Below are 22,874 nucleotides of genomic sequence, written 5' to 3'. Positions count from 1 at the left end.
GGGGGAAGCGCATCAATGGGGATGTGTGGGGTGGGTTTGGGGGGGTTTCACATCCATGGGGATGCGCAGGGCTTAGGGGCGACATCTGTCTATGGGGGGGGTGGGATTTCGGGGGCAAAATCCCATTCGTGGGAGTGTGTGAGGTTTGGGGGCAAAATCCCATCCATAGGGATACAAGGAGTTTGAGGGCAGCCAGGAGGATGTGGGGATACGAGGGGCAAAATCCCATCCATGTGGATACAAGGGTTTGAGAGTGAGAGGTGGGAAAAATCCCATCTATGGGGAGGTACCTGGTTTGGGGTGCAGAAAATCCCATCCCTGGGGATGTATGGAGCTTGGGAGGGCACAAAATCCCATCCATGGGGATATTCAGGGTTGGGGGCACAAACCCCTACCCATGTAGATGCAGAGGGCTGAGGGGTGTCCATGGAGGGGACCCTTCCCTCTGATCCATAAGGATGCAGAGGGGCTGGTGGGGAGCAATAACCGGGATCCGCAGGGATGTGGGCAGGGGGTGGCTGGGAGTCGGGATGCTCCAGTCCACGTGAGCCGGGAGCGGGGAGGTGGAAAAGGAGATGGGAAAGGAGGTGGAAAAGGAGATGGAAAAGGAGATGGAAAAGGAGATGGAAAAGGAGATGGAAAAGGAGATGGAAAAGGAGATGGAAAATGAGGTGGAAAAGGAGGTGGAAAAGGAGATGGAAAAGGAGATGGAAAAGGAGATGGAAAAGGAGATGGAAAAGGAGATGGAAAATGAGGTGGAAAAGGAGGCGGGGGGCCCATGGGCCCTGCGGCACAAGGAGGGTACCAAAGCCATCACCAGCTGCATCCAGCACCCTCTGGTACCCAGCACGGAGGCAGCGCCCCAGTGAGCATCCCTCGAGGATGCAGGCGTCGGGATGGGGGCATCGGGGCACAGGGGACACCGGGATGGGGAGAGGGGTGATGGGGGTGCTGTGCTTTGGGGTACAAGGGTAAGGACCAGGCTTTGGGAGCTCAGGGTACTTGGGATGCTCAGGGCACTTGGGATGCTCAGGGTACATGGGATGCTCAGGGTGCTTGGGATGCTCAGGGTGCTTGGTCTACATGGGGCGCCTGGACACCCTGGGGTACTCTGGATGCTGGGGTGCTTGGGGTGCCCAGAATGCCTGAGACACTTGGGGTGCATGGTTAACCCAGGGATGCATGGATAGCCTGGAATGCTGGGGGTGTCCAGGATGCCTAGAGTGCCTGAGGAACTTGGGGTGCATGGGATGCTCAGGGTGCCCAGGGTGTACTGGGTACGTGGGGTGCATGGGGTAGTCGGGGTACTTGGGGTGCTCAGGGTGCCCACGGTGCCCAGGGGTACCAGGGGTGCTTGGGGTGCTCAGGATGCTTGGGATGCTTGGGGTACCCGGGATGCTCAGGGGTGCCCAGGATGCTTGGGATTCTCGGGGGGTACCTGAGGTTGGGGTACCCAGGGTGGTGGGGGTGCATGGGGTGTTTGGGGTACCTGGGATGCTCAGGGTGCTTGGGGTGCTCAGGATGCTTGGGGTACCCAGGGTGCTGGGGGTGCATGGGGTGTTTGGGGTACCTGGGATGCTCAGGGGATGCTGGGGTGCTCAGGGTGCCCGTGTTTCTTGGGGTGCTCGGCCCCTCGGCAGCATCAGGGGGTGCTGATGCTCACATTGGGGTGCTAAAGGCAAAGCAGCCCCCCCTTAACCTGCTCCTTGCTCCAGACGGAGCTTCTCTGGGATGGGGCAGGAGCCTCAACAGCAGCTTCCCAAAGGGGAGAGAAGGGATTCATATGGACAACGGGAATTGCAGGGGAGGGGGACACAGGGAGAAGGGAAGATCCCACCGACGGCAGGAGGATGGGGATGGGGCAGGAGGATGAGGATGGGGCAGGAGGATGGGGATGGGGCAGGAGGATGGAGCAGGAGGATGAGGATGGAGCAGGAGGATGAGGATGGGGCAGGAGGATGAGGATGGGGCAGGAGGATGAGGATGGGGCAGGAGGATGGGGGCCCCTCTGCAGCCTCAGGGCTGGATCGGGGGGGTCTCGGCTGCAGCCCCCCAGGGTCAGCACGGCCCTGCTCCATGGACACACATGGACATACATGAACATACATGGATACACATGGATATATATGGACATACATGGGCACACATGGATACACATGGACATAAATGGACACATATGGACATATATGGATATACACGGATAAACATGGGTCCCATGGACATACATGGACATACATGGGTACACATGGACACACGTGGACATACATGGATACACACGGTTATACATAGACACACATGAGCATACATGAATGTACATATGGACACATGTGGAAATACATGGATACATATGGATACACATGGACACGTATGGACACATATGGACATACATACACTTGGGGGTGTCCCATACAGTTTAGGGTCCCGTACCCTTTACGGGTTCCCTCTGTGTTTCCATACCCCCATTCCAGGCCCTCTCTGCCCTTTTAGGTCTCCCTCCACACCCCAAAACCCCCCAACCCCCCCGTCCCCTCCGATCCCTCCCCGCCAGCAGGGGGCGCTGTGGCGCCGAGCACCGGCCGCGCCGCTCCGCATCGGCTGCTCTCTATGGTTCCGGCGCCGCGTGTGCAGCGCCGCCGCCGGACCGGGAGCAGGAGCGGAGGCCCCGGTCCCGGTCCAGGCCTAGGCCCCATTCCCGTTCCCATTCCCATTCCCGTTCCCATTCCCGTTCCCATTCCCATTCCCGTTCCCATTCCCATTCCCATTCCAGCCTCGCCATGTGGTTCATGTACACCCTGAGCTGGTTGTCCCTGCTCATACAAGTGGCCTTCGTCACCCTGGCCATCGGTGAGGATGAGGGGGGGGGGCGGAAGTTGGGGTCTATGGGGTGGTTATGGGGTTGGGGTCCATGGGGTGGTTATGGGGTTGGGGTCCATGGGGTGGTTATGGGGTTGGAGTCCATGGGGTGGTTATGGGGTTGGGGTCCATGGGGTGGTTATGGGGTTGGGGTCCATGGGGTGGTTCAGGTGTTGGGGTCCATGGGGTGGTTATGGGGTTGGGGTCCATGGGGTGGTTCAGGGGTTGGGGTCCATGGGGTGGTTATGGGGTTGGGGTCCATGGGGTGGTTCATGGGTTGGGGTCCTTGGGGTGGTTATGGGGTTGGGGTCCATGGGGTGGTTCAGGGGTTGGGGTCCATGGGGTGGTTATGGGGTTGGGGGTCCATGGGGTGGTTATGGGGTTGGGGGTCCATGGGGTGGTTATGGGGTTGGGGGTCCATGGGGTGGTTATGGGGTTGGGGTCCATGGGGTGGTTCAAGGGTTGGGGGTCCATGGGGTGGTTCAGGGGTTGGGGTCCATGGGGTGGTTATGGGGTTGGGGTCCTTGGGGTGGTTCAGGGGTTGGGGCCCATGGGGTGGTTCAGGGGTTGGGGTCCCGTTGGGGCTATTGGTGCCCCTGGTATTGGGGTGCTTCGGGTGCTTCCGGGTACCCCAGGAAGTGGGGGCTCTGTGGGTGGGGGGAGCCGCTGCCTTTGGGGGTTCCCCTGGGTACCCCGAGGCCTCAGCCCCCCCTGTGTCCTGTGGCTGCATCAGAGCAGTGCAGGGCTGGGGTCACATCCCTGCTGTATCCCTGCCCCATCCCTTCCCCATCCCTGCTCATCCCTGCTCCCCCCACAGCGGCTGGGCTTTACTACCTGGCGGAGCTGATCGAGGAGTACACGGTTGTCACCAAGAGGATCATCAAGTACATGATCTGGGTAAGTCCCATGGTCACCCCACATTCACCCCCGTGTTCCTCCCTGTGTTCACCCTAATGTTCCCCCCATATTCACCCTGTGTTCCCCCCATATTCACCCTGTGTTGCCCCCATATTCACCCTATGTTCACCCCACTTTCTCCCCAGTTCTCCTCAGCTGTACTCGTGGGCCTCTACCTCTTCGAGCAGTTCCCTGGCTTCATGATAGGAGTGGGACTCTTCACCAACCTCGTCTACTTTGGGCTGCTGCAGACCTTCCCCTTCATTGTGCTCACCTCCTCCAACTTCATCCTGTCCTGTGGTGAGTGGGGCTGGCACCTCCCCATGGATGACACCGTCACATCCCCACGGGTGACACTGTCACCTCCCCATGGGTGACACCGTCACCTCCCCACGGGTGACACTGTCACCTCCCCATGGATGACACCATCACCTCCCCACGGGTGACACTGTCACCTCCCCACGGGTGTCACCATCACCTCCCCACGGGTGTCACCATCACCTCCCCATGGTTGACACTGTCACCTCCCCATGGTTGACACCATCACCCCATCCCCATCGGGCTCTGGGTGGCAGCAGAGTTTGCCTTTTGCTCCTGCAGCCTCTGTGGCTTCCACAAGGACTTTGAGCTTTGCACAGGGCTTTGCCATTGTGGTTTATGGTGGGGCTGGGCTGGAGGGGTGGAAACTGGGAGGGGTGGAAACTGGGCTTTCCCATTCCAGTTCTGCTCCAGCCCCATGGAGCAGCACTGTGGGAATGGGGTCCCAGGTTCCTCCCTGCAGAGCTGCTCTGGGTATTCAATGGCTAAGGAGCAGGAGGGGTTGAAGGCCACTAAGGACCTGTAGGTCTGTAGCCCAGGGTGTCTGCAGGCTGGGGGGCAGTGGATGTGGGGCCAGGAGGGTTCTGCCATCAGCAGGAGATGGTGCTGGAGGAGGAAAAGCCTTGAGGCAAATGCCTGTCAGGTTCTGGCATGTCCATGGGTTAATGTGGGAGCCTCATGGAGCTCAACCAGGTCCTGGCCCTGGGTCAGAGCATCCCAGTGCAAACCCAGGCTGGGATGGAGGAGCCCTGAGAGCAGCTCCAGTACCTAAAGGGGCTGCAGGGAACCTGGAGAGGGGCTTGGGACAAGGGATGCAGGGATGGGATGAGGAGCTTGGGACAAGGGATGCAGGGATGGGATGAGGAGCTTGGGACAAGGGATGCAGGGATGGGATGAGGAGCTTGGGACAAGGGATGCAGGGATGGGATGAGGAGCTTGGGACAAGGGATGCAGGGATGGGATGAGGAGCTTGGGCTTCCAGCTGGGAGAGGGAAGAGCTGGATGGGATACAAGGAATTTCCTCCCTATGAGGGTGGTGGGACATGGGAATGGGTTGAAGCTGTGGCTGCCCCATCCCTGGCAGTGCTCAAGGCCAGGTTGGACACAGGGGCTTGGAGCAGCTGCTCCAGTGGAAAGGGTTGGAGCTGGATGGGATTTAAGCTCCTTCATCCCAACCCATTCCATGCTTCCATGGCTGTGCAGTGCTCAGGGGCTGAGTCCACAGAGCCATGGCACAGACTGAGCCCAAGGAGCTCTGGGCAGGAGCCCCAGCAGCTCTGCCACTCAAACTGGTTTGTGGCTGCTCTCTGTGGGCCAAATGGTTTCATGCCCTGCGAGCTGCGTGTTCTCATGCAGGATCTGGGCATGGATCTGGACATGGATCTGGGCATGGATCTAGGCATGGATCTAGGCGTGGATCTGGGCATGGATCTAGGCATGGATCTAGGCGTGGATCTGGGCGTGGATCTGGGCATGGATCTAGGCATGGATCTAGGCATGGACCCTGCCTCCTGCCTGTGCTGGGGCTGCTGGGTTGGAGCTGGGCTCTTGTCTTGGGTCTAAGGCAAAAGCAGCTCCAATTCCTGCCTCCTAAGAGCTAAATGGTGTTCCCAGTGCTGGGGCCAGCACCTGCCTTTGTGCCCTGCCTGCCTTTTAGGGCTGGGGGGCTCTGGGCAGCATCAGCAATGGGCAGGGTGAGGGCAGCACCATGGATGGTGAGGTGATGCAGGTGATGGTGATGTGCACCATATGATGCATATGATATGCACCATGGATGGTGAGGTGATGCAGGTGATGGTGATGTGCACCATATGATGCAGATTATATGCACCATGGATGGTGAGGTGATGCAGGTGATGGTGATGTGCACCATATGATGCAGATGATATGCACCATGGATGGTGAGGTGATGCAGGTGATGGTGATGTGCACCATATGATGCAGATGATATGCACCATGGATGGTGAGGTGATGCAGGTGATGGTGATGTGCACCATATGATATGCACCATGGATGGTGAGGTGATGGAGGTGATGCAGGTGATGGTGATGTGCACCATATGATATGCACCATGGTGATGGAGGTGATGCACCATGAGGGCAGCAACAAGGGATGAGCAGGGATGGGGCTGGGGAAGTCTTTTAGCAGCAGGATGGGGGGCAAGGGGCTGAGCTCCCAACAGGAGCTGCTTCCTCCTCATCCTCCTCCTCCTCCTCCTCCTCCTTGCAGGGCTGGTTCTGTTCAATCACTACCTGGCGTTCCAGTTCTTCGCAGAGGAGTATTACCTGTTCTCTGAGGTGAGAGCCTGCAGCAGGGGGGCAGGCCCTGCTCTCCCTGCCCATGTGGGGCTGCTGGAGCATGGGAAGTGCCCCTGTGCTTGGGATGCTTCCCCCTCCGCATGGGAGCTGCAGCTTGGGTTCTAGGATGGGGCTTGGGGCTTCCTCAGGCACTGCAAGGCATGGAAAGCCCTGAGTGTAAGCACAGGCTGCCCTGTTGCTGCCCCATTGCTGCCCCATTACTGCCCCGTTGCTGCCCCATTGCTGCCCCGTTGCTGCCCCGTTCCTGTCCTCTTCCTGCCCTCTTCCTGCCCCCTTCCTGCCCTCTTCCTGCCCTCTTCCTGCCCTCTTCCTGCCCTCTTCCTGCCCTCTTCCTGCCCTCTTCCTGCCCCCTTCCTGCCCTCTTCCTGCCCTCTTCCTGCCCCCTTCCTGCCCCCTTCCTGCCCCCTTCCTGCCCTCTTCCTGCCCCCTTCCTGCCCCCTTCCTGCCCCCTTCCTGCCCTCTTCCTGCCCTCTTCCTGCCCCCTTCCTGCCCTCTTCCTGCCCTCTTCCTGCCCCCTTCCTGCCCCCTTCCTGCCCTCTTCCTGCCCTCTTCCTGTCCCCTTCCTGCCCCCTTCCTGCCCCCTTCCTGCCCCCTTCCTGCCCCCTTCCTGCCCTCTTCCTGCCCTCTTCCTGCCCTCTTCCTGCCCTGTTCCCATGTGCTACTCACAGGGACAATGAGATCATCTGAAATGTCTTTTGGCCACAAACCTCTTCCCTTCTGGAATTGCCACTCACTGTTTTCATCTCTGATGTGCTAATTCTGTCACCGTGTTCATGTGAAGGTCCAGCCTCACCAAAGGGGCTTGTCTGGCCCCAAAATAGCTGCTGCTTAGTTCAGCTTCTATAAACCAAAGAGAAAATCTCCCCAAACTCCCAAAACCCACATGTTTTCATATGGTTTAACCAGTGTGTGAGTGCACAAAGAGGCTGATGCAGCTGCTCTGCTCTCCCCAAACCCCAGTGGTCCAGGCCTTGCTCTTCCTTTTAGCCCCTGGAAGTGTGAAGGGGATTTCCCAGCTCAAAGCAGCACAACCAACATCCTGCTTCCTTAATCCTCTTTGGGAATGGTTGGGAGCAGTGGAGCTTTCCAGGACCAGGAGGCTTCTCCTGCATCCTTCCATGGATGCTCCTGGGTGCTGTTTATCCCCTTCCCAGCTCCACAGTGGGACACTCAGCACCTGAGCTTTGGGGGATGTTGAGCTGCACTTTTGCCCCTTCAGATCCCTTTATGTCCTGGGGGGGTTCAGGGAGACCCTTGGGGTATCCCATGGGCTGGGGCTGGAGTTGGGATGCGCTGCCTGTGCTGTGGCTCTGCTCTCACTGCCTGTGTCTGTGCCTGCAGGTTCTTGCCTACTTCACCTTCTGCCTCTGGTTAATCCCTTTTGCTTTCTTCGTGTCCTTGTCAGCTGGGGAGAACGTCCTGCCCTCCACAGTGCAGCCTGGAGGTGAGTGATGGGCTCAGCACCCCCCATTCCCATGGCATGGAGTGGGGACAGGCTGAGGGCTGAGTGAGCAGAGGGAAGGAGAGGTTCTCCCTGCTCCACATCCTGCATCTCCCCAGCCCTGGGGCCCTGGGGCTTTCTGGGGACTCTGCCTGCAGCTCAAAACAGAGCTCAGGGTTTGGGCTAATGGGATCAAACCAGTAACTTCCATGCTTTAAGGGCAGCCAAATGGGATCAGACCAGTAACTTCCATGCTTTAAATGCAGGTAGATGGGAGCAAACCAGTGACTTCCATGCTTTAAATGCAGGTAGATAGGAGTAAACCAGTAACTTCCATGCTTTAAGGGCAGCCAAATGAGATCAAATGAGCAACTTCCATGCTTTAAATGCAGGTAGATAGGAGTAAACCAGTAACTTCCCTGCTTTAAGGGCAGCCAAATGGGATCAAACCAGTAACTTCCATGTTTTAAGAGCAGCCAAATGGGATCAAACCAGTAACTTCCATGCTTTAAGGGCAGCCAAATGGGATCAAACCAGTAACTTCCATGCTTTAAGGGCAACCAAATGCGGTCAAACCAGTAACTTCCATGCTTTAAATGCAGGTAGATGGGAGCAAACCAATAACTTCCATGCTTTGAATGTAGGTAGATGGGATCAAACCAGCAACTTCCATGCTTTAAGGGCAGCTACATGGGATCAAACCAGTGACTTCCGTGCTTTAAAAGCAGGTAGATGGGAGCAAACCAGTAACTTCCATGCTTTAAATGCAGGTAGATGGGATCAAACCAGTAACTTTCATGCTTTAAGGGCAGCCAAATAGGATCAAACCAGTAACTTCCATGCTTTAAGGGCAGCCAAATGGGATCAAACCAGTAATTTCCATGCTTTAAATGCAGCCAAATGGGATCAAACCAGTAACTTCCATGCTTTAAATGCAGCCAAATGGGATCAAACCAGTAACTTCCATGCTTTAAATGCAGCCAAATGGAATCAAACCAGTAACTTCCATGCTTTAAATGCAGCCAAATGGGATCAAACCAGCAACTTCCATGCTTTAAGGGCAGCCAAATGGGATCAAACCAGTAACTTCCATACTTTAAAGGAAGCCAGATGGTTTCAAACGAGCATCTCCAGTGTTCTAAAGGCAGATGATGCATTTCAGGCCCTGAAACCACCCCCATCCCATGGTGTTGGCTGGGGTTTGACTTTGCTCCCCTTACCCCCCCAGACGACGTGGTCTCCAACTACTTCACCAAAGGGAAGAGGGGGAAGCGCTCTGGGATCCTCCTCATCTTCTCCTTCATCAAGGAGGCCATCCTGCCCAGCCGCCAGAAGATCTACTGAGCAGGGATGCTGCACTGACGGAGCAGCCTCGCTCCATCCCTCCTCCATGTATCCCAGTGGGATCTGCCTGGGAATCACCACTGGGAATGGGCACGGACTGCAGGTACCGGCTGCAGAGGGAGGGTTCCATCCAGCTCCAGGACTGTGTGCAAGGAGGATGCTTGGTTCCAGCTGAGCATAAGGAGGATGCTTGGTTCCAGCTGAGCACAAGGAGGGTCCAGGCTCTGCCCCTTGGCACTGCCCACCCTGGGAGACGTTGGCACCTCTGCAAGCAGGAGCTGGCCCATGGGGTAGTTTGGCACAGGACGTGCTTGGCTTTGGACTGAGGTTACCACAGAGCCATTCATTAAAGAGGGAATAAAGTGACCCACGTGTGCAGCTCCACACGGATTCCCACTGGGAAGCTGCCAGCTCTGGAGGATGCTGGTGTTCTCCCCCCCCCAATGCTCTGTGGCTGTGGGGAGGGGACCTGAAGCTCTCAACCTGATGGTTTGGGTGGGTTTGGTGTTGGAAACAGACACTTCTCTCCTCTCTGGCCTTGGGAATGTGTTTCATGGAGTGTGATGCTCTCCATGGGGAGATCCCACAGCTTCCCTTGGGTGTCATCTTCTGGCATTCCCGGTGCTGCTGCACTCCCCAGGCCTCCCCTTTCCAAAGGGGGGGAAGATGCAGATGATCCCATGGAGAAGGAGGTGAAGCTTCTGCTCTTTGTTCCTTATGAACCCCCCTTTTGCCATCGTTTCACCCCCAGCCTGCACCAGGATTGATGTCCCTGTGGTACCCAGGGCTCGGTGCTGCTCCACTGGGAAAGCTTGAGGGATTCCTTAGGAAATGGCCTCATTGTGGCTATGGCAGAGGTGAAGCAGAGCCCCCCTGGCTGCTGATGGGATGGGGGTTCTGTTGGAGAAGTGGGAGCAAAGCTTTTGCTTCCAAGTGGGAGCAAAGCAGAGCTCAAGGGCAGCTCCTGGACCAGCTGCTCCAAGGCCACACAATGGGGGTTATACTGGGAATGTGCCTGCACCAGCAATGGGATCACTGAGGGATGGGGTTGAGCATTCCTACACCTTGGGAATCCCTTCTCTGGGAGGGTGCTGAGGCGCTGGAACAGGTTGGGAATGTTCCATCCCTGGCAGTGTTCAAGCCAGGTTGGACACAGGGGCTTGGAGCAGCTGCTCCAGTGGAAGGGGTTGGAGCTGGATGGGATTTAAGGTCCTTCCTTAGACCATTCCATGCTTCCATGATCACACTGAAGCTGTAATGTGGTGTTCCCAGCCCGGGGGAGGCTGCAGGGATGCTCCTGGCTGTGTGTTCACAGTTTCCATCGCCTCAGGCACAGGCAGATGGAGAGGGGTGGGTGAGAACCCAGAGCTGCTGTTGGAGCAGGGAAGCCTCAGGATGGGGATGGTTCCCTCTGAGCATCCTGCAGGAATGATGGGAAACTCCTGGAGCAGGAGCCATGGAGAGCATGTCCTATGGGATGCAGAGCTCCAGGGCTCTGCTCAGCCGGTGTTGAGGATGCACATGGGGCAGATGAGCAGCTTCAATGTCCCACTCATGGAGTCTCTTTGACCCTTGTTGCCATGGACTTAGCCAGGAAGCCAGGATGGATCCCTGGGCTTTTCCAGCTGACAAATCCCATTTTCCCTGACTACAGCTTGTGCCCATGGGGTGTTGGAGCTGTTATGACCCCATTTCCTTGAGCCACATCCAGGTACATCCTATTCCCTGGATAATGGGAGGGAAACCTAAGGAATAGTTGAAGCTGGATGCCTATGAGTGTTCAATGGAGAGGATCAGGAAAGCCCCCCCAAGGCTGTGCTTGCAGGGCAGAAGGTGAGGCCATGGGGGCTGTGAGGACCACGCTCATCTCCTGCCTTAAGGTGAGAGCTTTGGGGCTGGGTTTGGTCAGAGCTCCCCATTCCTTCCCCTGATCCACAGGAACTCAGGGAAATGGGATGGGAAACATGGGAACCCTTTCGTTATTCCCAGGGCTGAGGCAGGGATGCTCCAGAACCCACATGTGAAGGGGGTTACTCCATTGCTGGAGCACTTACAAGGTGTGCATTAACATGGAGCTGCATCTGAAGGCTCCGGAGCAGCCTCATCCCCATCCCATGGGATCGGAGCCCATTGATTTCCATGTGCAGTGAGGGGAGAGGAATTCACTCGATCCCAAAGCGGCATCGGGAAAGGGCAGAGCCTGAGGAGTAACAGAGCTGGGGGTGACATTTCCAATGGTGCCAAACGGGGGGAGGCTGAGGGCATGGAAGCATGGAATGGGTTGGGATGAAGGGAGCTTAAATCCCATCCATTCCCAACCCCTTCCACTGGAGCAGCTGCTCCAAGCCCCTGTGTCCAACCTGGCCTTGAGCACTGCCAGGGATGGGGCAGCCACAGCTTCAACCCATTCCCATGTCCCATCACCCTCATATGGAAGAACTTCCTTGTATCCCATCCAGCTCTTCCCTCTCCCAGCTGGAAGCCCAAGCTCCTCATCCCATCCCTGCATCCCTTGTCCCAAGCTCCTCATCCCATCCCTGCATCCCTTGTCCCAAGCTCCTCATCCCATCCCTGCATCCCTTGTCCCAAGCTCCTCATCCCATCCCTGCATCCCTTGTCCCAAGCCCCTCTCCAGCTTTCCTGCAGCCCCTTTAGGCACTGGAGCTGCTCTGGGCTCTCCCCTTCTCTTGTCCATGCTCCCCATCCTGGCTCCCAGCAGGGATGCTCCAGCCCCAGCTCTCACTGGTGCTGGGTCCATGCAGGAGCAGCCTCAGCACCCCCATGCAGCTGCAGCAGGATGGGTTTCAGTTCCCCTGCGCCTGCCTTGTGGCCAGGGCAGGATGGGCCCTGCCTGGAGCTGGGTGCTCAGCCCCCAGCGTCACTGCTGCTGCTGCGGTTTCAGTTCCTGCAGTGGGTCCCGGCTGAGCTCTGGGGTGCTGAGCCCCACACCATGGCCATGGATGCGGATGGCACAGGGCAGCTCGCAGGTAAGGTCCTGTCCCTGTGCACAGGGATGTGGGGGGCACACACAGGGGCCATGGGGGGTGGTTCGGTCTGCGCCCCATGGCCATCACCGCAGCCTCTGGGCTCATGGGGGCTCTGCAAGGGGTGAAACTGGCACTGAACTGGGCTTGGGGAAGTTGGGGGGGGTTGCTCTGCTCAGCTCCGTTGTAAGGGGGTGAAGGACAAGGGGGTTGTAGTTAGGTGGACTGGCAGCTCTCATGTGTGATGTGCCTCTGTCCATCCATGCATGCATCCGTCATCCATCCACCCATCCCTCCATCCATCCCTCCATCCATCCATCCCTCCATCCATCCCTCCATCCCTCCATCCATCCCTCCCTCCATCCCTCCCTCCATCCATCCCTCCATCCATCCATCCATCCCTCCATCCATCCCTTCATCCATCCATCCATCCGTCCATCCACCAAAGGACAAGGGACCCCAGTCCGCCCATGGAGCATCCCAGTCCCCCCAGTGATGGTCCCACATGGATGTGCTCCTCAATGGGGCCTCACCCCAAACCCATTCACCCCAGTGGAGCTGGGGGCAGTCCCACTGCCCCCCAGTGTCCCCCCTCCACCAAGGCCATCAGGCCACCTCTCGCCCCCCCAAGCACTGGGATGCTCATGGCTGGCAGGGATTTGGCATCAGCAGCATCACCAGCACCCCGTGCATGGGGGCTCAGCACCTCCCCTCATGGAGCAGCATGAGGGCAGCAGGGGCTGATGCTGCTCCTGTGCTGGGACCCTGGTTCCTCTGCAGCCATCCTGGAGTGGGGCAGCAGCGAGGAGGAGGAGGAGGAGGAGGATGAAGAGGCAGCCGTGGTGCAGGTATCGCTTCCATAGGGATGCACTGGGGGTGCAGCCCCAGCTCTGTGCCAGGCGCTGGTGCTGTCACCGGTGTCGTGGGCCCAGTGGTCCCAGTGCAGCTGCATCCAATGGGATGACAGTGGAATGCTGTGCCAATGTGGTGCCAATGCAATGCGGTGCTAATGGAATGCCAATACAATGCCATGCTAATGTGATGCCATGCTAATGGAATGCCATCCCATTTTGGAATACCAAAACAATGCCAACACAACACCCCACCAACACAGTGCTGTGCTAATGCAAGTCCACGCCAAGGCAATTCCACACCAACACAGTGCTGTGCCAAAGCAATGCCAGGCTAACATAATGCCATGCCATTGGAATACCAACCCAAGCAAGTGCCATGCAACAGAATGCTGGGCCAGCTCGATGCCATGCTAACACAGTGCTGTGCCAATGCAATGCCATACCAATGGAATGCCATCCCAGCACACTGCTGTGCCAATGCAATGCCATGCTGATGGAATGCCATCCCAGCACAGTGCTGTACCAATTCAATGCCATGCCAATGGAATGCTATCCCAACACAGTGCTGTGCCATTGCAATGCCAGTGCCATCCTGTGCCAGTGCAATGCTATCCCACCGCGATGCTGTGCCAACACAAACACATCCCAAGGCACTTCCATGCCAATGGAATTCCAGGTGTGTGCTTCCCCCTGCAGCCCCCCCCCCCATGGGCAGGAGCCGGGTGAAGCTGAGCAGCGCCTGGCTGAGCTGGAGCAAGGTGAGCCCCATCCCACCAGTGCCACATCCTGGCTCGGTGCTGTGCCCGCAGCCCGAGCTGGTGCTGATGCAGCCAATGGGAGGGTGAAGTGGGGCTGTGGTGCTGAGCTGGTGCCTGCACCCATCCTACATCCATCCTGCATCCATCCTGCATCCATCCTGCACCCATCCTACATCCATCCTGCATCCATCCTGCACCCATCCTGCATCCATCCTGCACCCATCCTGCACCCATCCTGCACCCATCCTGCATCCATCCTGCATCCATCCTGCACCCATCCTGCATCCATCCTGCACCCATCCTGCACCCATCCTGCACCCATCCTTCATCCATCCTGCATCCATCCTGCATCCATCCTGCACCCATCCTGCACCCATCCTGCATCCATCCTGCATCCATCCTGCACCCATCCTGCATCCATCCTGCACCCATCCTGCACCCATCCTGCACCCATCCTTCATCCATCCTGCATCCATCCTGCATCCATCCTGCACCCATCCTGCACCCATCCTGCACCCATCCTGCATCCATCCTGCACCCATCCTGCATCCATCCTGCACCCATCCTGCATCCATCCTGCACCCATCCTGCACCCATCCTGCACCCATCCTGCATCCATCCTGCACCCATCCTGCACCCATCCTGCACCCATCCTGCACCCATCCTGCATCCATCCTGCACCCATCCTGCATCCATCCTGCACCCATCCTGCATCCATCCTGCACCCATCCTGCACCCATCCTGCACCCATCCTGCACCCATCCTGCATCCATCCTGCACCCATCCTGCACCCATCCTGCACCCATCCTGCACCCATCCTGCACCCATCCTGCATCCATCCTGCACCCATCCTGCACCCATCCTGCACCCATCCTGCATCCATCCTGCACCCATCCTGCACCCATCCTGCACCCATCCTGCACCCATCCTGCATCCATCCTGCACCCATCCTGCACCCATCCTGCACCCATCCTGCATCCATCCTGCACCCATCCTGCACCCATCCTGCACCCATCCTGCATCCATCCTGCATCCATCCTGCATCCATCCTGCACCCATCCTGCACCCATCCTGCATCCATCCTGCACCCATCCTGCATCCATCCTGCACCCGTCCTGCATCCATCCTGCATCCCTGCAGCATCCCAGGCGCTGCTGATGGAGCTCTCGGCGCTGGAGACTGAGTGTGAGATCGAGCGGATGTGCCGGGAGCAAGCTGAGGCCTATGCAGCACAGGTGGGGATGGGCACCAGCACCCCCAGGGTCACCCACAGCACCCAGGGCAGCATCCAGCACCCACAGCACCCGGAGCTGGAGCATCCCTGCTCTGGAGCCAGGCTGGGAGTGGGGCTGGGGCAGCCTGGACAGGAGAAGGGGAGACCTGAGAGCAGCTCCAGTGCCTAAAGGGGCTGCAGGAAAGCTGGAGAGGGGCTTGGGACAAGGGATGCAGGGATGGGATGAGGAGCTTGGGACAAGGGATGCAGGGATGGGATGAGGAGCTTGGGACAAGGGATGCAGGGATGGGATGAGGATCTTGGGCTTCCAGCTGGGAGAGGGAAGAGCTGGATGGGATACAAGGAAGTTCCCCCCTATGAGGGTGGTGGGACATGGGAATGGGTTGAAGCTGTGGCTGCCCCATCCCTGGCAGTGCTCAAGGCCAGGTTGGACACAGGGGCTTGGAGCAGCTGCTCCAGTGGAAGGGGTTGGAGCTGGATGGGATTTAAGCTCCTTCATCCCAACCCATTCCATGGTTCCATGATCCCTCCCCAGGTGAAGCAGGAGAACAAGCAGCTGAAGAGGCTCAGCCTGAACCCAGCAGCCCCTGAAGCTCTGCTTGAGGAGGTGCCCCCTGAGGAGGACCCTGACCCTGCCCAGTGCCATGGGCAGCAGCTGGAGGGTGAGCCAGGAGGATCCCATCCCATCTCATCCCATCCCCATCCCATCCCATCCCCATCCCATCCCCATCCCCATCCCATCCCCATCCCATCCCCATCCCCATCCCATCCCATCCCATCCCATCCCCATCCCATCCCCATCCCATCCCCATCCCCATCCCATCCCCATCCCATCCCCATCCCATCCCATCCCATCCCCATCCCCATCCCATCCCCATCCCCATCCCATCCCATTTCATCCCATCCCATCACATCCCCATCCCCATCTCATCCCCATCCCCATCCCACCCCCATCCCATCCCATCCCATTTCGTCACATCCCATCACATCCCCATCCCATTCCATTTCATCCCATCCCATCCCCATCCCATCCCCATCCCATCCCCATCTCATCCCATCCTCATCCTCATCCCATCCCCATCCCATCCCCATCCAATCCCATCCCATCCCCCGCTAGGAGCAGCCCAGCACCAGCCCCATCCCAGTGTTGCCCAAGCTCAGCTCAGCCTGACCCTGAGCTTTAGGTTGTTCCTGATCCTTGTTCCGGATAAACAGCAGAAAGTGAATCTGAAGCCAAAGGGAAAAGCTGAACTGAAAGTGCTGCTGCCCAACGTCCCACTTCCCCATCCCGTTTCCCATCCTGTTTTCCCATCCCATTTCCCTCTTCTGCCTGTGTCTCTATGTCAGTACCTGGAGATGCTCCTCAGGGATACCCCCTTCCAGCAAACCCTCCTATGGGATCATCCAAGCTCTTATCCCATGGGCAGACCATTGGGGGATGCTCAGGGCAGCTTCGGGCAGCAGAAGGATGCTGAGCACAGCCCATTACCAGTGCATGTCCTGGGTTCCCTGGGATGGGGATGAGCTGGGGGGGTCCCTATGGAATCCCATCCCCAGGAATGGGCTCTGTGCTCCCCATTCCCAGCCCTGCACAAGAAGATCTCGTGGCTGCTGGAGCAGCGCAAGGACCTCAGCATCCGGGTGCAGGAGCTGCAGGAGCAGGTACCCAACGGGACCCCAATGGCACCTCCCATCCCTTCCCCTGCTGTCCTGGGGGTGATCCCATAGTGGGAGCCATGGGATGCTCCCGGATCCTGTCCCATTGCAGCTGGAGCAGGGGCAGCAGGAGCAGCAGCGCCTGAGGGCAGCCCTGGGTACCAGCCAGCGGGCACTGAGGTCCTTCAAGAGAGGTGAGATGGGTGCTGAGCCCCACAGCTCCCAGTGCCACCCAGTGCAGGCAGGGAATGGTGCTGGGATGTGGGTGTCCCGGTGCTGTGGGGCTGTGGACCCACTGAGACCCCATTGTCTGCAGTGTCCCACATCATCACCCAGGACTACTGTGAGGCTGTGCAGCAGCTGGAGCTGGAGCAGGATCTGCGCCTGCATGCGGAAGCCTTCGCCCATGAGGTGCAGGCAGCGCCCGGCTCACCCATCCCATACCCATCCCATCCCCATCCCCATTCCATCCCATACCCATCTCATCCCATCCCCATCTCATCCCATCCCCATCCCCATCCCCATCTCATCTCATCCCCATTCCATCCCATGCTGGGGGGGGGGGGGGGGAAAGGCACCCATGGGGTGGGAGAGGAGGGGGGTAATGGGAGGGGGAGATGGGATATTGGGAAGCTGAGGGTGCTGAGGCGCTGGCACAGGGTGCCCAGAGAAGCTGTGGCTGCCCCATCCCTGGCAGTGCTCAAGGCCAGGTTGGACACAGGGGCTTGGAGCAGCTGCTCCAGTGGAAGGGGTTGGAGCTGGATGGGATTTAAGGTCTCTTCCACCCCAAACCTCTCTGATTCAGTGATGCAGACACCCCAATATTCAGGCACCACTGGGTTGGTACCAAGGGGATGGGGATGCTTGAGCTCATCCATTGAGGGATGCTTGGGCTCATCCATCGAGGGATGCTTGAGCTCATCCATCGAGGGATACTTGGGCTCATCCATTGAGGGATGCTTGGGCTCATCCATCGAGGGATACTTGGGCTCATCCATCAAGGGATGCTTGGGCTCATCCATCGAGGGATACTTGGGCTCATCCATCAAGGGATGCTTGGGCTCATCCATCGCAGCTCCCTGAGATCCAATGGGTTTCACTCCCAGCCTCCAGTGAAAGGGCAGCAAAGCCCATTCATAGATCATAGAATGGTTTGGGTTGGACAGGACCTTAAGATCATCCAGTTCCAACCCCTGCCATGGGCAGGGACACCTCACACTAAACCATGGCACCCAAGGCTTCATCCAACCTGGCCTTGAACACTGCCAGGGATGGAGCATTCACAACCTCCCTGGGCAACCCATTCCCTATAGCCAAGGGCATCGCAGCTGCCCCGGCCCCACTGACCCCACTGTGGCCATGGCAGATGCTGGTGCAGACGGAGGAGGCCAAGCGGCAGAGCTCCATCCTGCTGCAGGGCAGAGGGCACAGCACCCAGCTCCTCATGGCGATGCAGGATGTGGCCGACCTCACGCGGGCGCTGGAGGAGGCCAGGCTGGAGCAGCGGCAGCGGGTAAGGGGCAGTGCCAAGGGGTGACAATGGGGTGATATGGGGGTGATATGGGGGTGAAAATGGGGGTGACAAGGGGGTGACATGGGGGTGACAATGGAGGTGACATGGGGGTGATATGGGGGTGATATGGGGTGACAATGGGGGTGACATGGGGGTGACAATGGGGGTGACAATGGGGGTGACATGGGGGTGACATGGGGGTGACAGTGGGGGTGACACAGGGGGTGACATGGAGGTGACATGGGGTGACATGGGGGTGACATGGGGGGGTGATATGGGGTGACAATGGGGGTGACATGGGGGTGACATGGGGGTGATATGGGGGTGACATGGGGGTGACAATGGGGTGACATTGGGGTGACAATGGGGGTGATATGGGGTGACTTGGGGGTGACAACGGGGGTGACATGGGAGTGACACAGGGGGTGACAATGGGGGTGACATGAGGGTGACAATGGGGATGACAATGGGGGTGACATGGGGGTGACAGTGGGGGTGACAATGGGGGTGATATGGGGGTGACATGGGGGTGATATGGGGGTGACATGGGGTGACATGGGGGTGACATGGGGGTGACATGGGGGTGACATGGGGGTGACATGGGGGTAACAATGGGGATGACAATGGGGGTGACAGTGGGGGTGACAGTGAGGGTGATATGGGGGTGACATGGGGGTGACATGGGGGTAACAATGGGGATGACAATGGGGGTGACAGTGGGGGTGACAGTGAGGGTGATATGGGGGTGACATGGGGGTGACATGGGTGTGACATGGGGGTGACATGGGGGTGACAGTGGGGGTGACATGGGGGTGACAGTGGGGGTGACATGGGGGTGATATGGGAGTGACAATGGGGGTGACATGGGGGTGACAATGGGGGTGACATGGGGTGACAATGGGGTGACATGGGAATCACAATGGGGGTGACATGGGGGTGATATGGGGGTGACACGGGGGTGACAATGGGGATGGCATGGGGGTGACATGGGGGTCATATAGGGGTGATATGGGGGTGACATGGGGGTGACAATGGGGGTGACATGGGGGTGACAATGGGGGTGACAGTGGGGGTGACAATGGGGGTGACATGGGGGTGATAATGGGGCTGACAATGGGGTGACGTGGGGGTGACACAAGGGGTGACATTAGGGTGACATGGGGGTGACATGGGGGTGATAATGGGGGTGACACAGGGGGTGACATGGGGGTGACAATGGGGGTCAAAATGGGGGTGATATGGGGGTGACATGAGGGTGACACAGCAGTGACACAGGGATGGGTCACAGCGCTGATCTGGTGCTGGTGGAGGTTCCTCTGGGCACAGGAGCTGGATGTGACCATGATCAGACCCCCCCATGACCCCCATCCCATGCTGGTATCCAACATGGAGAGGTTCTTCCAGACCCTTCCATCACCATCTCCATGCCCATCCCACATGGATGTCCAATGTGCAGAGGCTCTCCCACACCTCTCCATCACCAATCCATGCCCATCCCACATGGATATCCAATGTGCAGAGGCTCTTCCAGACCCCTCCATCACCAATCCATGCCCATCCCACCGTGTTCCCAGCTCCGGTGTCCCCATCCCCACAGGAGCAGGAGCTGGGGAAGCGCCCGGCCCCACAGGAGCTGGATGAGGCCCGAGCAGCTCTGGCTGCAGCTGAGGAGGAGAAGCTGCAGCTGAGGATGAGGCTGCAGGAGGCTGAGCAGCGTCTGCAGGAGCTGCAGGAGGAAGGTGGGAGCAGGAGTCCCAGGGATGCTCATAGGGGTGCCCATAAGGATGCCCAAGGGATGCCCATAGGGATGGATGTCCATAAGGATACCCATAGGTGTGCCCATAGGGATGCCCAAGGGATGCCCATAGGGCTGCCCATAGGGATGGATGTCCATAGGGATACCCATAGATGTGCCCATAGGGATGCCCAAGGGATGCCCATAAGGATGCCCATAGGGATGGATATCCATAGGGATACCCATAGATGTGCCCATAGGGATGCCCATACAGGTGCCCAAGGGATGCCCATAGGGATGGATGTCCATAGGGATACCCATAGGTGTGCTCATAGGGATACCCAAGGGATGCCCATAAGGATGTCCAAGAGATGCCCATAGGGATGCCCATGCAGGTGCTCATAGGGTGCTCATACAGATGCCCAAGGAATGCCTATAGGAGTGCCCATCCCTCAGGACCACCCTGTTCTTTACGTTCATGCCCATAGGGATGTCCAAAGGATGCCCATAGGGATGCCCATATAGGTGCCCATAGGGGTGCTCATACGGGTGCCCAAGGGATGCCCATAGGAGTGCCCATAGGGATGTCCAAGGGATGCCCATAGGAATGTCTGTAGGAGTGCCCATAGGAGTACCCATAGGGATGCCCAAGGGGTGTCTCAGTCTCCGAGGGGCAGCAGCCCTCACTTCACCCCATTGCAGTGAGGCTGCTGCAGAAGAAGCTGGCCCAGGACCCACTGGTGCAGAGCCAGGCGCCCATGGTGCCTGCCCCACCTCCACCACCACCACCACTGCCACCCCCTGCACCCACTGTGCCCGTGGAGTAAGTGACACCAATGGACACCCCATGGGTGCCATGGGGCTTCCAGCCTGTCCCTGCTGCAGCAGATGAGTTGGGGTGGGAAACCCTCACCCCACAACCCTGGGCATCATCCCCTATGGGATGTGGATGTGGGTCCCTGGGCATCATCCCTATGGGATGTGGATGGGGGTCACTGGGCATCATCCCTATGGGATGTGGATGAGGGTCCCTGGGCATCGTCCCCATGGGATGTGGATGGGGGTCCCTGGGCATCATCCCCATGGGATGTGGATGGGGGTCACTGGGCACCATGGTTGGTGTTGGAGGGGGCCTGGTGCAGCTCGGATGGGCTCTGACCTCCCCTCTCCCTCCAGCCCACTCCTGGCCATCAGGCAGAGGAAGGGGCTGGTGAACCTGCAGCGCTGTAAGTCCCTGCCCCATTGCGTCCCTATGGGGGGGTCCTGGTGCCATTGAAGGGGTACCCTGTGAGCCCCTCATTCCCTAGCACCCCTGGTCCTGCCCAGCATGTGATGGGGATGAGCAGGATGATACCAACCCCGGCTCATGGGTGGGTTTGGGAGCAGGGACTGAGCCTCATCACAGGGTCTCAGTGTGGTGCTCCCTGCCCAGCCAAGCCAGAAGCTGAGGATGCCAAAGCTCGAGCCGTGCAGGAGATGATGGAGCGGATAAAGAACGGGGTGGTCCTGAGGCCCGCAAAGGACCGGGACCCCCTGGCACAGGTAGGGAAGCACCATGGGCTCCCCATCCCATGGGGTGATGCTTGGCATGGGCTTGGGCAGCACCAAGGCAGGATGAGGCCACATCTCCTCCTGCAGGGCAGCAAGCGGAGGAGCACGGCGCTGGAGCTGCAGAGCATCCTGGTGAGCATCCGCATCCATATCCCCAGCTCCAGCCATGGGCATCCCTGTATCCCGGTGTCTGGATGCGGCCCCACTGGGTGCTGTGGTCCACAGGGTGCCATGAGGAGGGCGAGCAGGAGGGCAGGAGCGCGGCAGAGCAGCCTCAAGGGTAAGGACCAGCAGCTCGAGGCCATCCTGCAGCGCCGGCGCCGTGCCATGGATGCGGATCCGGAGGGGCACAGGGATGCTGAGGATGCCCAATGCCTGGATCCTGGTATGGAGAAGGGTTGGGAAGGGGATAATGGGGGTGGATGAGCTCCGCATGCAGGGAGCATCCCAAGGGTCAGTTTGTGGGATCAGCGCTGTCAGGGTGGTGGGACATGGGAAGGGGTTGGATGGAGGAGCTGTGGCTGCCCCATCCCTGGCAGTGCTCAAGGCCAGGTTGGACACAGGGATTGGAGCAGCTGCTCCAGTGGAAGGGGTCCCTGCCCATGGATCTGGATGGGATTTAAGGTCCCTGCATCCCAAATGATCCCATGGTTCCATGGCTGGTGCAGAGGTGACACCAGCCCTGTCCCCTTACCCCATCCCATGCTCTCTGCTCCCTCATGACAAGCTCTGGTCCCCTCGGCTCTGCCTTTGCCCTCACCCCCATCTCCCATCTCCCTGCAGGGGATGAGGACCTCGGAGCGGCTCCATCCGGATGCTCCCATCCAGGACACAGGGACAGGGTCCCCTTCAGGCCCCGGGTCTCCAGTGGCCTCCCCAGGACCCGGCCAGGGGCAGTGGGGAACCAGGGTAGGGGAGGAGGCATCACCTTCCCTGGAGCCATGGCTGGGGGAGGAGATGGGTGAGGAGATGGGTGAGAGATGGGTGAGAGATGGGTGAGAGATGGGGGAGGAGATGGGGGAGAAATGGGTGAGAGATGGGTGAGAGATGGGTGAGAGATGGGTGAGGAGATGGGTGAGAGATGGGTGAGAGATGGGTGAGGGGATGGGTGAGATATGGGGGAGAGATGGGTGAGAGATGGGTGAGAGATGGGGGAGAGATGGGTGAGAGATGGGTGAGGAGATGGGGGAGAGATGGGTGAGAGATGGGGGAGAGATGGGTGAGAGATGGGTGAGAGATGGGGGAGAGATGGGTGAGAGATGGGGGAGAGATGGGTGAGAGATGGGTGAGAGATGGGGGAGAGATGGGTGAGAGATGGGTGAGAGATGGGTGAGAGATGGGTGAGGAGATGGGTGAGAGATGGGTGAGAGATGGGTGAGATATGGGTGAGAGATGGGTGAGAGATGGGTGAGAGATGG

At 58.7% G+C, this 22,874-nt stretch overlaps 2 protein-coding genes across 2 annotated transcripts; both read left to right on the top strand.

Moving 5' to 3' along the window:
- The first annotated feature begins 2,600 nt into the window (after positions 1 to 2,600).
- Positions 2,601 to 9,561, top strand: TEX261 (testis expressed 261). Its single transcript, XM_034064835.1, has 6 exons — positions 2,601 to 2,844; positions 3,671 to 3,750; positions 3,897 to 4,050; positions 6,298 to 6,365; positions 7,728 to 7,830; positions 9,056 to 9,561. The coding sequence occupies exons 1-6, from the start codon at positions 2,775 to 2,777 to the stop codon at positions 9,169 to 9,171; spliced, it is 591 nt and encodes a 196-aa protein (XP_033920726.1). The 5' UTR covers positions 2,601 to 2,774; the 3' UTR covers positions 9,172 to 9,561.
- Positions 9,562 to 12,121: 2,560 nt separating this feature from the next.
- On the top strand, positions 12,122 to 22,421 carry LOC117436498 (shootin-1-like). Its single transcript, XM_034064776.1, has 16 exons — positions 12,122 to 12,158; positions 12,936 to 13,003; positions 13,686 to 13,767; positions 14,908 to 15,002; positions 15,537 to 15,663; positions 16,587 to 16,663; positions 16,770 to 16,851; positions 16,974 to 17,068; positions 18,024 to 18,170; positions 19,768 to 19,909; positions 20,608 to 20,728; positions 21,082 to 21,131; positions 21,338 to 21,447; positions 21,544 to 21,588; positions 21,682 to 21,841; positions 22,240 to 22,421. Exons 1-16 carry the CDS (start codon positions 12,122 to 12,124, stop codon positions 22,419 to 22,421), a joined length of 1,620 nt encoding a protein of 539 aa, XP_033920667.1.
- The last annotated feature ends 453 nt before the right edge of the window (positions 22,422 to 22,874 follow it).

Source organism: Melopsittacus undulatus, chromosome 7 (genome assembly GCF_012275295.1).
Source record: "Melopsittacus undulatus isolate bMelUnd1 chromosome 7, bMelUnd1.mat.Z, whole genome shotgun sequence".
Lineage (NCBI taxonomy): Eukaryota > Metazoa > Chordata > Aves > Psittaciformes > Psittaculidae > Melopsittacus > Melopsittacus undulatus.
Note: the sequence above shows the minus strand (reverse complement) of the source record. Positions and strands in the feature narration are given on the sequence as shown.